Source organism: Zosterops lateralis, assembly GCF_965231275.1.
Source record: "Zosterops lateralis genome assembly, chromosome: 28".
In the NCBI taxonomy this organism is placed as follows: Eukaryota; Metazoa; Chordata; class Aves; order Passeriformes; family Zosteropidae; genus Zosterops; species Zosterops lateralis.
In genome coordinates this window covers 1842062-1858108 of record NC_139788.1, presented here as the reverse complement: position 1 = coordinate 1858108, position 16047 = coordinate 1842062, and the positions used below count along the sequence as shown (strand labels likewise).

Sequence of the window (16047 nt, the reverse complement as noted above, 5' to 3'; positions counted from 1 at the left end):
CCGAGCCCACTCCGAGCCCTCAGCCCCGGGAACGCCGCACCGCCCGGCCCCACAGTAGCGGTTCCCTCACGGCCCCGAGCCCCGAGGCCCCGCCCCGGGCCGTGACGCCACTGCCGGCGCCCCGCTCTGTTCCGGCGGGAGCGCGGGCGCCGCTGCCATGTCCGCTGCGGGCCCCGGGCCCGGCTCCGGAGCCGCCTCTCGGTAAGAACCTGCTCCGGCCCCGCGCACGGAGCACCCCCGCAGCCCCCGGTGCTATTCAGACGTTCAGGCTGTGACCGGCGGGCCGGGGCTGCGAGGCGAGGCCGCTGGCGGCGGGGCCGAGGCGTGTGCTCAGCGTGCGGTGCTGCCCCGGCCCCGGCCGGAGCGCGGGCCCGAGCGGCCGGGCAGGAGCGGGGCTGGAGCCCCGCGGGGTGTCCCCGGCTGTGCCGGCTGTCCCGCCTTCTCCGCCGCTGCTGGTGTGGGGAAGAGCTGGGAGAAAGGCAGGAGGGGCAGGGGGGCACTGCCCGGCTCTCTGGGCTCGCTCAGGCAATGAGGAGCGGCCAGAGCGAGCCTGGGTTCAGAGCCGGGCCTGCGACTTGCCCAGGGCTCGGTCAATGGCCACGGGCAGGCTGTGCGGGCATCCCCAGGACACAGCTCAGCACACCTGCACCGCTCTCGGATGGGTTTAGCTGCTTGTGCTGGAGCTTGTCCATCTAATAGAATGTTTGGGCTGATTTGACTCGCCTCACTGGCGAGTTTGGATCCAGATCAGCTCTGCTGGATATTCCTCGTTCTGGGAATGCTGTGCAGAGTTGCTGGAGGTTTATGTACAGCCAGCCACAGCACAGAATGTCTTGTTATTTTGATTTCTGTGCTGCATGGTGTGGCTGAATGGTTTCCAGAGTAGAGCTAGTCCTTGATGGAACACATAGCTGTGGCCATTCTGATGGAGCATCAAAAATAGAGTCATGGTGGAGTTTGCTTTCAGAATGAAACTAACTCTGCTTCTATCTGTAGTGTAGTAACCTCCAACTGGCAATTAACATTCAACATACTGATTAAGATAATGATAATCATCAAAGTCTTATCTGCCACTTGTTGGGTTTCCTTCAGTTTTGTCTGTTGTGGGTTATCTTGAGCTCCGGAAGCGGAATAAGGTACGTTTAGTGGAGAATCACAATTCGTGTGCCTCAAGTCAGTGGTTTCCTGATAAGTTATTTTTAAAAATACGCGAAGATAGCAGCTTTCTCAGCCTGCAGACCTGCAGGCTTGTTGGGCTGAACCTGCTGTGTTTGTGGGAAAAAGTGTCATACAATACCTGTAGGAATTCCCAAGCAGTTGGTGACTTTGGAAGTATTTGTAACTCCTCAAAACTTTACCCCAGAAAAGTGTTGAATGAAGTTTGAGTTGAATATGTCAGAGGACACAAGAAACGGGTTTCCATGTGTTGTATGAATGAGTTGGAGCCCCTTTACAGTAGATTAATGTGTCATTTCCTAACTTCTGTGTATCAAAAGGTGATTATAGATGGCTAAACATAAAACTGAAATACTTTAATTGAACTAAAAGTCAGGCAAGTAGTGTGTTCCTGTGTTCAAGCCAGGCTATACACAAGTTACTCAAGGCATAAAGCAGATAATATATCACTGGGACATGAGTATCTCCAAGCCTGTACTCTCAGTTAGCAGAGGTAAGATTATTTTTTCCCCCCTCTTGGCAAATCTCTGCTCTTTTTCCCTTTTAAATCTGCTATTAGAAAATAGATGTTTGATAAAACTTTTACTGGATTTGCAGAACCCTGTGATTGGAAAAGGAGCTGCCAGGATGGAGAGGTGTGGAGACTTTTGAGTTGAAATGGAATTGTGTCAGGACTTAACAACTATTATTTTATATATATTCTTGCCCCAAGCAGTGTCTATAAACCACCCATCTCCAGACAGTGTCTTCTTACAGGAACTTTGGAGTGATTTTGTCCCTTATACCACGACCAGTGGCACTCATTGGTTGGTTTTATGTTGAGGAAAGGCTTTTTCTTGTTTTGTCTTACCCTTAATTTAATTTCTTTATTTCATCCTAATTTGTCTAGAATTTTTTTTTCTCCTTTACTTGGTTAAAGGGCTGCAAACAGCATCTCTTCAGCAGAATTCTCTGGTGAAGTGATTTTGGGATAATTTGTGCAGAAACCATGACTGGAGGTGCTCCAATATCCGAGGGAGTAACTTCAAATCCTTTCTTTCTTCTTGCAGCTGCCTCCAGAGCCCCAGTGAAGGTGATGTTGCAAGGGCTGGGATCTGCTCCTGATGCCTTACCCACCGTGGTGTTTAGGAGAGTGCTGTGACACAGCAGGGCAGAGCAGCATTTTCAGGGTATGGTGTCATTGTCACTCACACCACTCACTGCTCTGTCTTTTCCAGGGTGTCACCCATCAGTCCTGTAACTGAACAAGCTAACTAGAAAATAAATATTTAGAAAAATAATATAATATTGTGATGGAGCTGACTGGGGATTCTTTCCATCCCTTAAATAGACTTTTATTTGGGGTTAAGGGTGTGTCAAGCCTAATTTCAGAGGTGAAACAGTTCAGTTCTGCAGCAGATGGGTCTCTCCTGAGTTAAGACTTGAGCAGAACATTATTCTCACATCCCAGGAGCTTTCCTGCTGTGTCTTGAAATGTTTGTTGGTTGTGTTTGAATACTGACAGTGCTGTTTCTCTGAGAGTCACCAGCTGGAACATCACATAAAGCATGTGGCACTTTTAAACCTTGGCTGATGTTCCTGTTTCTGTACAGAATTCACTATTATATGTAATTCCATTTCTGGGATTTTACAGGTCAGTCTCATACTAGTGATACTTTTTTTTTTTTTGCCTGGTTCTTTTTGAGGGATATTAAGAAATCCTTCCTTAAATATTACTGATTTAAGATGATCAGGGTAGAAAAATGAATATTCAGGACAAGGTAATTATTAATTATTCAGAACAGAAAAGAATGTAGCAGCTGTTTTCAAAACTACATGGAGGTGTTTTGGATAGAAAAACAGTGGTTTTTTGTATCTCAGATTTCCTTATGCTGCTCTTTTGGTAAAGGCATAGTTATTTTTATCTACCTGTTGGGGAAAATACTGTCAGAAAATAATGCTGTTGGTTCAGGACTTTAAAGTTTCACATGCAAGTCTGGTCCCCTTTGCAAGATATATCTGCTGCCTTTTTATATAACCCAGCTTTTATAACAGCTCTTGAAATTTCAGAAGCTGTTGTCTAGATTCTTCTGTGTACTTTAAATCCCCATTTCCTGTCCATCCAGAACTTTTGGGGTATAGAAAGGCCTTTCTAGAAGATGTGATTCAGAGTTAACAGGGGCATTTCTATTCTTCATTAGCTTGGCTGGTATTCTGAAGAACTAAAAGACACATAAGATTTATAATTCTTCTTATTCTACTTTTTTTTCCCCTTCTATCCAGTAGTTCGCTCACATGCCAAATGTCCTGCTATGTTGGTGTTTCTGGATATGAGCAAAAAATGATTCTTTTGGTTTAAAAAAAGTTAGAAAATACTCATTCTTGTGTGACCTGAGGAAAGCCAGAAAGTCCCCATGACTCAATGGTATCACTGCGAGTGGCATTTTACAAGATAACAAAAGTAGTTACAGTAATTCTGTGAATTATTAGTCTGTATGATAGGCAACACCTAAAGAATTTAACTTTATGCTGAATAAAAACCAGCACCGAGTTGTCATCTTTCTCTAATGAATTGAATTAATTTTTTTGTGGCTGCAGTTGTAAAAAAGCGAAATATAACAACTGAAAGTGCAGTTCTCACTGGCAGAGTCCAGTGTTATGTCAAATAAAACTGGTTGTAACTTAACAAAGTGTCAGGTTAAACATGCTTTGATTACCACTGCAAGAATTTGCATGATGTGACACCTCTCATCTGGTGTCAGCTGCAATGAAAAGGGCACAATCTTTTATCCCTGGTCACAACTAATTACAGATCTGTTAGTAATGACCAGGTCATTCATCTGCCTGCATTCATCTTGTGCTTGGGATTTTCTGTGGTCGTGACACACAGCACTGGTTTTACTGGGATTTGTTTGTTGTCCAGTTAGGGATTGATTCTCAGTGCCAAGGTCTGAAAAAAATATATTTATTGCAATCAAGATACCTTCATGATCTTGTTCATTTTCTCCTGGAAGCCACACTGCAGCAGTTTTGGTGAAGCCTTCACATGAACCTGGTCTTTGCTTGACCTCCCTGATTCTTCCTTTTTGGGCTTAGTCAGAAATTATCTGTCCAGCCAAAGTGTCCTTTCTCTGCATTTTGTTAATTTTCTTGCCTCTTGGGGTGGACTGTCCTTGATGATCAGACATTGCCCCCTCATAGCACTGTACAGATCAGATCAGCCTTCTGAACAAACTGTAAACTTTATTTTGTTACTTGTCATCTTCACTTCTCTTAGGACTTTGAACTGAGTACTGAAAGAGTTTCTCTAATAGAAGTATAGGTGTGTTTTGTGGTAGCCTCTGGTGCTAGCAATGTGGCTTTTTGATGTTTGAGTCAAATCTTTAATTGAAAATTAAATTTAGAACTGCATAATGTCAGTAACAACTCCTTTTTGTGGTTAATGTGATGCAGATTTGCTGTCTGACTGAGAGAAGTTTAAAGTGTTCAGTCTTTTGTTCCTAATCTATTAGAATATGCCTGAAGTGGCTTTTAGGAATTAAAGGCAGTGTTTCCTGCTGTTGGGAGGTCTGTTTTTAAAATCATGGAAGTCAAACAGCTTTTTTTTTTTTTTTTGCAGCTCTAGAAGTTTGTGACCTGTTTATTAATTTCCAGAAACACAAAAAAATGTGTATGAACTGTGAGATTTCAGGTACCACACCCTGTGTAATCTCCAGGGAAAAATCTGTCTGATCTCACAGCAAGTTATATCCTCAGGAAGAGAGGAGGGAATCAATTCTCCTACTTGGCTGATGTTTCTGTAAATCACTGTGCTCTGCTTTTGTCACTGAAAGGTAGCAGCAGTTGTCTGTTCTGGTGCCCTGTGAGTGATACATGTTGGCTCTGTCTAGCAGGAGTTGCCATATGATTTCTGGGCTCAGTGGGAGTTGTTTTTCTTGAGGATGAAGTTGTTCTTTCCAAATACTCCTTTTGTAAAAACAGTTCTTTTTTTCCCCATTAAAATTTTCCCTGCTGTGTTTCAAAATCGAATTGAAAAAGCGTTGCGTAAGAGCCGGGGAAACAAGGATGTGTCATCTGTCAAGCAGAGTGAGCTGCAGCCAGTCAGAGCACTGACAGCCCTTCAAGGATCTAAAAATCATGGGGAACTTCCTGTCAATGAAACAGGCATTGCTGAAAGAAAATTAGAGTTTTATTTCCATGTTTGATTTCAGTTATTTTCTCACTGTGTTTATTTCTTATTTTATTTCTCCCGGCTCGGGTTGTTTTTTTTTCCATTTTAAGCTCATGAAATTTTAATCAAACCATGATTTTTCAGTCCTACAGGACAGCATTGGGAGACTTGTCACACCTTCAGAAATAGGGCGTACAAAAATGCCTTCCTTGTCACTTTTACAATGTTTGATTCTGAAATTTCTTGGCTGATAAAGAAAGAAAGCATGGAGAGAGAGAGCAGGGAATCATCCAGCAGCACTCATTGCAAAGACTTATTCTCCTGGTTGTCACAGTATTTTGTGTGTGTTGTACTTTTGTGGGTGTGTGGGTACTTTTGTTTTTTATTTGGGTATTTTAATTCAATCTAAACAAATAAAGGGGGCTAGATCTGCCATTCTGCACTGTGCCAAGTTCTGCTTCTCTCTGTCAGAAGCTGTTTGTTGTGTGGTGAGTGAAAACATTGAGGAAAAGCTCTGCTCCAGTTGGGTGATGTCTTGAATTGCTTTGGCTGCATGTTCTGATCTCCTCTCTGTGTGTGTAATGCAGCAGCATGGGGCACATTGTAATGAAATAACCCACCTGAAAATATGAGAAGATTATACTATTCTGCTGCCTAATTGGTGTATTTTTGTTGCTGTTCATTGTAAGGTGGTTCACACTAAGGAGTGAAAATAACTGCAGAGGTGACTCATACAAAAAAAACTAATGCAAAAACATTACAGCCATTGCTGTAAAAGACAATAAAAAATGTTTCTATAAATACATACCACACCACTTAGACAAGTCTCTGGGGGCAGATAGGATCCAGTGAAGGGCACTGCAGGAGCTGGCAGAGGTGCTCACTGAGCCACTCTCCATCATTTCCCAGACTACTGGCTAACCAGGGAGGCCCCACTTGACTGGATGGTTGCAGATGAAGGGCTCAGCTAGAAGGAGGGTCAGAAAATGGATCTGGGGGCTACAGCCTGACCTCAGAGGAGTGGAAGGTTGTAGAACAGACCACCTTCCATGCCATCATATGGCATATACAGGACAGCCAGGGGTCAGTCCCAGCCAGAATGTGTTTAGGAGAGGCAGATTCTGCAGATCTCCTCCTCCAACAAGGTGACTTGCATCATGGATAAGGGATGTGTCTGCCTGAACCTTAGTAAATAAACTCTTTGACACCATTTCTCCTGGAGAAACTGGCTGCTCAAGGCTTGGGCAGGTGTGCTCTTGGCTGGGTTTAAAACTGTCTGGATGGCTGGGCCCACAGAGTGAAGGGGAATGGAACCACATCCCTGTGGGGCTGGGCACTGTGGAGTTCCCCAGGGCTCAGTACTGGGATCAGTCCTGTTCAGTATCTTTATGAATGTTCTGGACAAGGGAATGGAGTGCATCCTAAGCACAACAATCCCATGGAACACTCCAGGGTGGGAGGGGGCTGGAAAGGACCTGGGGGTGCTGGTTGACAGCTCTGAATATGAACCAGCACGTGTGCAGATGGCTAAAAATGCCAAGGACATCCTGACCTGTGTGAAAAATGGTGTGTCAAGCAGGAATAGGGAAGTGATTGTCCCCCTCTTTTGGATTCAGTTTTGGGCCCCTCACTAAAATGCAGATTTTGAAGGGCTGGAGCATGTCCAGAGAAGGGAACAGAGCTGGGGAAGGGGCTGAAGCACAAATCTGATGAGGAGAAGCTGGCGTGGCTCAGCCTGGAGAAGAGGAGGCTTGAGAGGATCTTCTTGCTCTCCACAACTCCCTGACAGGAGGATCCAGGTGGGGTCAGGCTCTGCTCCCAGTGGACAAGGGACAAGACTAGAGAAAATGGCCTCAAGCTCTGCCAGGGAAGGTATAGATTGGATATTAAGGAAAATTTCTTCCCTGAAAGGGCTGTCCAGCTCTGGCACAGGCTGCCCAGGGCAGAGGTGGAGGAATCACCATCCCTTGAGGGATTTAAAAGACAAAACGCTTGGGGACATGGGTTAGTGGTGGCCTTGGCAGTGCTGGGTGTTGCTTGGACCTAATGATCTTTGGAGGTGCTTTCCAAAATAAATGATTCTATGATTTTACTCCAACTCTGTTTAATAGATGCAATTTCATTACCCCAGTCAAAGATTTGTTCCTAGGGAAATAGTGACTGTTTAAAAGTAACATAAAACCATAGTCAGCTTTTTTTTTTTTTTTTTTTTTCCTAATCAGTATAATTACTGTGTGTTGGTTTTATCACAGAATCCTGACTTTAATTATTTGCAGCTTGGGAGAACTGTTTCTTGCATGAAACTTTATATTCAAAGCCCAGGCAGATGGGCGTGAAAGCACAAGCTGAAAGGAAATAGCACTCCATCCAGGTGCTGCTCATAGCAGGCAGCTTTTAGAAATTCTATCCAGAGTATCTAGTTGGAAAAAGTCTGACCAAGCTGGACTTTGTATTTTAGGATTTTTAAGACAGGATTTAGTGCAAGAAATTGGAGATCAGTTGCTGGGGTGTTTAATGGTGAATTATTGGCATCAAGATGTTGTGCAGAGCAAAGGCAGAGCTGAGAGTGATTCTGCAGCTCATTCCTCTGCTCTGATGCCTTCTGGTTTGAAGTTTAGATGATGTGGCTCCTTAAATGGAGCAAACAAAATAAAATGTCATGCAAACCTAATTCTTAATATTTTGTATTGTTGTTGCTCCGTGCAAGTTGGAATTCAACAGGATGGTTGTCCAAAACAAGTCTAGATCAAATAAAACCTGGTGTTTAATTCAGTATTACAGAATAGTTTTCATCAGGTCATTAACAAAAATCATCCCATAAAGGAAGAAAGTGTGGTACTTTGCTGGTTTCCAGAAGCAGAACAATGGGCTCATTTTTCTGAATGTTTTTTTCATTGCAGCAGCTCATTTAATGGCTCCTTACACACTTGCTTCCATTTTGTACTGTTTTTCTCACTCACAAACCCAGTGGCCCACAGAAGCATTCTCACCACCTGAATCTTTGATACCTCTGCTGTTGTATTCACTTAGGATTTAAAAATTATTAAAAATAATGACGTGTGATAAGCTTACCCGAAGTGCAGTTAACTGGAGTTTTATACAAGTTAAATTCTGAGATGTGATGTGCAAAAAAAAAAAAAAAAAAAAAAAAACCCAAAGCAACCAAAACCAAAAATAATCCCAACAAAAAAAAAAATCAGCGTTATGTATTTTCACTCTAAAAATCATTTTTGTTGCTGGTGAGCTGCTGGCTCAATGTGCTCCTCTGAGGCAGCTCAGGCTGAGCAAGTGCAAGATGCTGGATTTTTTTTTTTCGGGAAAGCCCAGCTCTGGGTGGTTCAGACATCTCATGCTGGGCGAGGAGGTGTCCAGCAGCACCTGGAGGGGCTCAGAGCCTCGGGTGTGTCCCCACCAAGGGCTGGGGCTGTCTGGAGAGGTGGAGAGGGCTGCTGGGGGTATCAGCAGGGCAGGAGCAGCTCCTCCTCCTCCTCCTGTAGCTTCAGCCTGGAGCTGACAGCAGCTTCACTCCGCCTCTCAGCACAGGAGGAGAGAGCAGGGAGAGGTTCCTGCCATGCCATGAGCCAAGGATTTTCTGTGCCCAGCCTCAGGAAGATGTGTGCCTGCTCTGCATGAGATCCTGGTGATGACGGGGTGGGTGATAGAGGTGAAAAGGCTGTTGTGTATTTATCACCATTGTATCTCTGCTTCATCAAAGTGACACATCGAGTAGATGATAAAATTGTGGTTTCATTTACCGTGGCTGTGGCTGGAAAGGGACATCCTGCTGCTCTGCTTGTGTGTTTTTCCTGACCCTCATCCTGCTGGCTCCCCTGGAATGGGGCTGTGTGGGGCCAGAGCTGATCTTTCTGACATCAGCTTAGCAGAAAGACTGCTTGAGTCTCTCTGGATTTTCTTTCCTTTCTCTTTCTTTTCCCTTGGCAGATCCTGTTCAACCACAAAGGCTCTGGTGGCCAGGAAGGAGGGAGTGTCAGGCAGGCAGGAGTTGGGTGCAGGAGGCTGGGAGAGGCAGGAGTTCTCCCTTCTCCCTGTGAGCTGCTGCTGCTGCTCCTTGTCTGGGGGAGGATGCCCTCACCCCTTTCTCCCAGATGTGCATTCAGTGCCTGCATTTCACCCAGACACTGCATTTCACTGCTGCTTGGTCTGTGGAGCCACACCTGGAGTGTGAGGTGTCCTCTGCCTGTGCTGCTGTTTCTGGGGGTGCAGGGAAGGCACAAAGCCACCCCAGGCCAAGTTCTCACTTGGAATTCTCACTAACCTGGGAGAAGGCATGAAACCACCAGAGGTCAAATTCTCCCTGCCATTCAGACAGGCACTTTCTGTTTATCTACTTTGGTTAAATCATCTGCTTCCAAGTCCTATAAACTTATTTGGAAAGAGTGTTTTCTTCACACATGTAACATATTCCAGTGGGACTCTGAGATTTTTTTTTGTCTTTGTAATTATTTAAATCTTTCTCAGAACCAAAATTAAAGAATACTCACAGCTTTTCAGCAAAGCATGGCGTGGGAAGTTACTGCTGTATGGATCAGTGGAATACAAAATATTTTTCCATACTAAAGAGTTTAGTTTGGGACTCTTCTATGAAATTACACAACAAAACAGTATTAAATAACAGAAGGATGAGGGACAGGACCTTTTGATGTGAATTTCAAATTTTCTTGCTCTTGGCCATTGTATTTTGTACTCCTTTTTATTAGCTCTGAATAGCAGAGTTTCTCTTGAGTCCTAATTTCCCTGTTATGTCTGCAAAAAATAAAGATTTATATTTAAAATAAAACTGATTGAAACTGGTGGAGGAAAAACCTGTAAAGGTGACAGTAGTGCTTTGTCTTGTCAACTTGTGTGCTGTGAACGGGGTCATTTCCAAAAAACCTGAGTTATAGAAGAGACTAATTGTGAATTCACTTAACAATAAGAAACTTTGATAAAAGGGTCGACAACCTCGCAAAACCCTCAAACCTTCAATGAAACTTTATCCCAGCTCACACAATACACCCTGGCACATCAGACCTGTCCTCAAACGAGGCAAGAAAACCTTTTTGTGTGGTGTGGTGGTTTATATGAAATTCTTGCAGGCTGTGTGGCATCCCTGTGGCCGGCACGTGGGAGCGAGCTGCGAGCTGCCTGCACGTGCTGCAGGTAAAGTAGGTCTGGCAGGATCCAGCCAGGGGGGACACACACATGGTTTTCAGGACAACACGAAGTTGTTTTTTATAAACTAGTTCAGTCAGTCAGTCAATGTGGGGATAAGCTTGGTTTGAAGGTGGTTGAATGGTCCGAACATTAATAATATAAAATATAAACTGAAGGTCTTAGAGGAAGGAGTTGTGTGTTAAACAGCCCTTTCACGTTTCTTACAGACACTCAGAGGTAGAATTTGTGGCTGTGGAGGCAGGAATAGGTTGGACCTCAGCACAGAAAGTCACCAGATTTGATTTTTCCAACCTACTAAGTGTTTTCCATAATTTCTTCTGGTTCCTGCATCCCCCTGAAGCTGTGCTGTGTGGGCAGAGCAGAGGAGGCAGCTCAGGAAAAGCTGGGGATGGTTTTGATAAAGTGTGTCCAAAATGAGATGGAGAAAGAACAAAAACACAGATCAGGCTGTTCATGCACATCAGGCAGGCAGAGGTGGAAGCCAGGAGGACACAGGCTTTAATCTTTTGCCCAGCAAATTGCAAAAAGTTAATCAAGTGGTGAAAACATTCAGCAAAATTTCTTTTTCATGGTTTTAAAGCCTCTGGAGGGCAGCAGCTTTTTGATGTATCACATCTCTCTGTTAAATACTTCCAAAATAAAAATTATTTTATATAATTCCATCAAACTTCTCTTTTTTGAAAGGTGCAGTTGAAATAATGAATTTGGTGGGGAACAGCACTGTGTGTAAATGCATTTAGGCGTACACTCTTGTCCTGATTTTTTTTTTTTTGATTGTTATATAAATGTTCTAAATTAAAACAGGTTAGATTGAATCATGCTGTTTACTGACCTAGTAGACCAGATTTGATAATTTAAAGTGTCTTTAAAATCATGGTGCACGTGTCTGATTAGTGTGTTAGCTTCTACAGTCAAGTGTGGCCCGAGTAAATGATGTAGAAATGTACCATGTGCATGAAAATCTGTATCTTCAAAGCTTAAAGCTAAATCCCTTGTTTATGAAATCTTTCCATATATGAATTTTGTATTTTATTTGGGAGATGGCCACACGAGTTTTGTGGGAGGAGTATATAACAATTAATATTCTCTGATAGTCTACATGATAAGCCCCCCAAAAAGTACATAAAGCTATGAACACCTTTTCTTGGCAGGGCTTGAAGGCTGCTGAGGAACACACCATTTGAATCATTGAACCATTAAAATAATAATACCCATGGAAGAGGCACAAGATTTACCCGAACAACCAGTAAGTACATTTATAAAAAGGCTGAAAATGAAAATATAAAACAAATTAGTGATCTCACAATTTTGATATACATTTATTTTAACTAATATTGGAAAAAAAAAGGCTTATACTTGGTATGTTTATCCAGAGGACAAAAAGCATTTGATATATATGATCTCTCTGTTAAATGCTTCCAAAATAAAAATTATTTTATAAAATTTCATCAAACTTCCCTTTTTGAAAGGTGCAGTGGAAATAATGAACTTGCTTTGTGAATTTACTTATTAGTTATTTTATTTAGTTATTTTAACTAATACTGGAAAAGAAGGCTTATATTTAGTATATTTATCCAGAGGACAAAAAGCATTTTGTTGTTTGTAAAATGTGCTGTACATTTAATTTGCTATAATTGTACAGGCAATGGTAAGAAAGGAATAATTATGTGTACTCTGCTGTTTCTATGCAAAATTATTACTTGTTATTCTCAGAAGACCAGATTTATTTCAAGCCTGTTGTAGAGAAAATAAAATTCACTATTTTAGGGACAGAATCAGCATGCTGGTTATTACACTGTATATAATCTTTAATTCTTCCTATTCTTTATGCTTTAGTTATTGATAATGCTATTTACATTATCAATAACTGATACTAACACACCACAGAAATGTTGGGTAGTGAATTATCAATACAGTATGAGATTAATTAAATTAAACATAATAACGTAGGAATTAAGCAGAAATGTTTATATTAATGTTCTGCTCCCAAAATAAACCTGGTACAAGCTCAACAAGAAATTGCCAAGTTACGATGGGAGTGATTATCAAATACACACAGAAACAGAATTATGTGCTTGAGGGCACTTTGAGTGATTGTAATTGAAAATATCTTGATGCCTTTTTAATGTGAGAATTTAATGTTCTTCAGTTAAACTAGTTAGGAAATACATTGTAATGTCATTTGTGCAATTTTATGATTTAGGAACAAAGTCAAATGAAATGTAAACTTAAAATTATTCAGAACCTTGCCACAACCTGCCGGTGATGGGCTGGAGTAAAATCCACAAAATGTGAAAATAAGCAGCAAAAACATATAGTTTGTACTCCAGCTATTTGAGGAGTTTAAAAATGAATTACCTGTACTAAAAATTATCTCTCTAAATACAATAAATACATCCTTATATAGTGAAAACTATATTTATTCTTCGGGGCATGAGAGACAGAGTACAGTTAATTTTCAGTGGTGTGTCCTTTAAGCAGATTCTGCTTAAAGGTTCTTTAAAGCAGATTTTTAATATTCACCTAGAGATTTTTTTGGTAATTTCTTCTAAGTACCTGATACCAGTCAGTCATTCTGTGACAGTAAATGAGGCCAGATGGATCATAATGAATGAGTGAGGTGGTATTTTGGGTTTAATGGTGTGTTCTTGCAGGAGGAACTCAACCTGGCTTCCCCCTGAGGGTTTCACAGTAATGTTTGTAGCCTTCAGAAATCAAATTTGTGCTCAAGCCAGTGCTGGCTGTGGTGTAATACCCTGTACAGGAACAGAATGAGAAAAAGTGCTGTACTGGTTTTAGTCAGGAGTCAAAACTCCTAATCTACTACAGAAAAAGCATTCATGTTCCTATCTTTAAACAATCTTAAAATATAGGGGGGAAAGAGCAGACTAGTGTTGAATCTGTGCAGAATAAGATTTTCTTAAAATTTACAGCTGTTTTTATTCAATTTCCCCAAAATTGTCCTTCCCAGCCATTTTTTTTGTGGCTGTATTTCTCAGTACCTGTTACAAACATAATTAACATGACAATCCTGCTGTACAAATCCAGTGTTAGCCCTTGTTTTCTAATGAGGAAAAGGCTTGTTTTGAGATGAAGAGCCCGTGGTCACACTGGTGAGTTCTGGAGTACAGGACAAAGCTGTGTATTCACCACTCTGAACCCTCCAGATTGTGTTAATTGTAGCTCTGAACATTTCTGTCTTTGCAGGTGAAAAAAGCCAAGATGCAGGAATCCAGAGAACAGAGCCTGAGGTATGGGATTTTAAATTTGATTTTAGTGTAGAACGCTTCTTTATGGTCTTTTACAGCTTTCATTTTAGAAATTTGCCTCTTGATTTATTTTTTACAGAGTTGTGGAAGATATAGTTGCATTTGTATTTGGTATAATTTTGATTAAGTTCCCAATAAAAATAATTAATTTGTCCTATAGAATAAAGCTTGTATAAAAGTCTTTTAAAGAGTCTTAATGGCATCATCACACTCATCTTTCACAGAATGAGACTGACAGAACATGCATTTAGTTAGGTGAGACTCAGTATATTTTAATAATGTCTGTGCTACTATTCATGGTGAAACTGTGTGGATAACTGCTTTGAGAAATGAAACTCTTGAGGTTGTAGCCTCTCCTGTTTAAAGCTCTTTGTGATACTATTTTTGTCCTGATGGGTATTGTATTTAGGAATTAACTATTATTATTACTATTTACAATGAGAACAGCTATATTAGGATTTATTCTGTTTCTCTGAGTAGCAGCAAATACAATGAAGAAAGATTTCTTTTTGGAGTCTCTGCCATTCCAATAGGAGCAAGGAGGAAACTCCCATTTCTGCAGGAGTGGACGTGGTGTATTCTAAAAATCAGAATTTTGATCTATTCACACAAGATCCCTTTCTGGCCCATCTGAAGTCAAAGGAATCAGATCTTAGAGAGGTTTTTTTTCCCTCTCTTGGATAGAGAGGGCCCAAGGACAGATGGGCAGGTCTGAACCCATTGTTGGGGTGCTCTCCCTTCTCCCTGTGTGTCCCCCTCCTTCAGCACAACCAGGGCTTCCCTACAGGCACAGGGAGCTCAAGATTTGAGTGCAAACATCCTTGAATTTGAAAATTGTAGATAGAGGGGAGAGATAAAGTTGCATTTCCAACTTGATTAGATATTCTGTTTAAGTAAGCTGGCTCTGTTTTGATAAAGCTATACATGATTTTAAGTTTGACCAATGGATTAGTTTAAAAGAGTTTATTGGACCTGTTTCTCCCTTTTCTCTGCACTGCAGGACGTGGAGGAAGGAAAGAAAATCAGTTTAGTTGAGCCCAGAAATCAGGGATGGGTGGGGGAAGGTGTCCTAATATTTGGGTTTATTTCTTGTGCAGCCTCCTGCTCCCTGTGTAGTTCAGCTCAGGCACCTCTAGGCTCTTCCTGAGAGTTCAATTTGCTCATCCAACACAAAACTGTGCAGTTTTTTCTTGTTGGGATGCTGAGTGGAGTCAGGTCATGGAGGGAGGCAGAAAACACTGTGTTTGGTGCACACCTGAGCTACAAGGGGGGGAAGTCCCCCCTCAGCAGCAATAAATAGTTCCTTTGGCTCCTTCACCTTGAGAAACTGCAATCTCAGAATGTCAGAACAGCACACAGATGGCTCAAAACCTCCTGAAAAGCTGTGTTGCAGAGCTAGTAATAATGAAACTGAAGCCAGGAGGGCAGTCATCAAGGGAATAACAGTTTCATTCAGAAATTACCTGTACTTCCTGCTCTGTACATGAACAAAGCAACATTGACATGGAACTGAAACAACGCGGGACAAATCCAAAATAATCCTGCAAATATTAAAGTACAGAAGGATGTTTCAAGACTGGTGTTCAGGGATAAATCCAGCAGTGAGGCAATGCCCATGGGCAGGGGAGCCTGTGACAGCAGGGCCACACAACCACTGCTGGCAGCAATTCCTTGGCTGCTGCAGCCTGGGGAAATGGAGATGCCAAGAGATGTTTCTCACAGAACTCACCCCTGCAGTCCCCCCTCTACCAAACCCTCCACTCAAATACAATTTGATGTCTAATTCCACCTCATATAGTTTGATGTCTAATTCCAGCTGCAGATCTCTTCATGAAGCAGCAAAGAGCACAGGGTTTTGTGAAGAGTTAGTCTGCCTTGGTTGGAAAGGGTGAACCCGAGGGTTATGATGCCCAAAGATGTTAATTTACGAGTTAATAATGTTAATATTGAGCTTTTGTTGTCCTGGCAGTCATGTGAGCAGCACAGAAGTCAGTGATCAGAAAACTGAATCTTCAAACCTTGGCTCCAACCTTCCCATGTCCAGTGAGAGTGAGTATCTGTGGAGTTCTCCCACTGCCTTTCCTCGTGTCTTTCCCTGGCACCATCCTTCATCAACCACAAGCTCTGTCTCCTCCTTGTAATCCTTAGCCTGCCCTCACTATCAGTTGTAAAGTGAACGTTTGCTGTGGTGTTTACAAAGTGTTAATGCCTGATGGTAAGGAAATATCTGTTTCTAACAAATATTTTTTTGTGTCACTGCCCCCTCAGCTTGCTGTT

At 42.1% G+C, this 16047-nt stretch overlaps 2 protein-coding genes across 6 annotated transcripts in view; one reads left to right on the top strand and one right to left on the bottom strand.

The window, feature by feature from the left end:
* The first annotated feature begins 121 nt into the window (after window positions 1-121).
* The window catches only part of EYA3 (EYA transcriptional coactivator and phosphatase 3), a 34917-nt gene continuing 18991 nt past the window's right edge, over window positions 122-16047 (top strand). For 3 of the 5 annotated variants that reach the window (XM_083879405.1, XM_083879404.1, XM_083879401.1), the window contains exons 1-5: window positions 122-201; window positions 2226-2345; window positions 11653-11747; window positions 13709-13752; window positions 15740-15819. In XM_083879405.1, the coding sequence (XP_083735531.1) occupies window positions 11715-11747; window positions 13709-13752; window positions 15740-15819 (157 nt within the window). In that variant the 5' untranslated portion in view covers window positions 122-201; window positions 2226-2345; window positions 11653-11714. Of the gene's footprint in view, window positions 202-2225; window positions 2346-2745; window positions 2810-11652; window positions 11748-13708; window positions 13753-15739; window positions 15820-16047 lie in introns of those variants that run through there. The other 2 variants (XM_083879402.1, XM_083879403.1) reach the window with 2 other exon arrangements.
* The window catches only part of PPP1R8 (protein phosphatase 1 regulatory subunit 8), a 62028-nt gene continuing 52977 nt past the window's right edge, over window positions 6997-16047 (bottom strand). Inside the window, exon 8 of the transcript XR_014591868.1 lies at window positions 6997-7007. The gene's annotated coding sequence lies outside the window, so the exon portion shown is untranslated. The remainder of the gene's footprint in view (window positions 7008-16047) is intronic.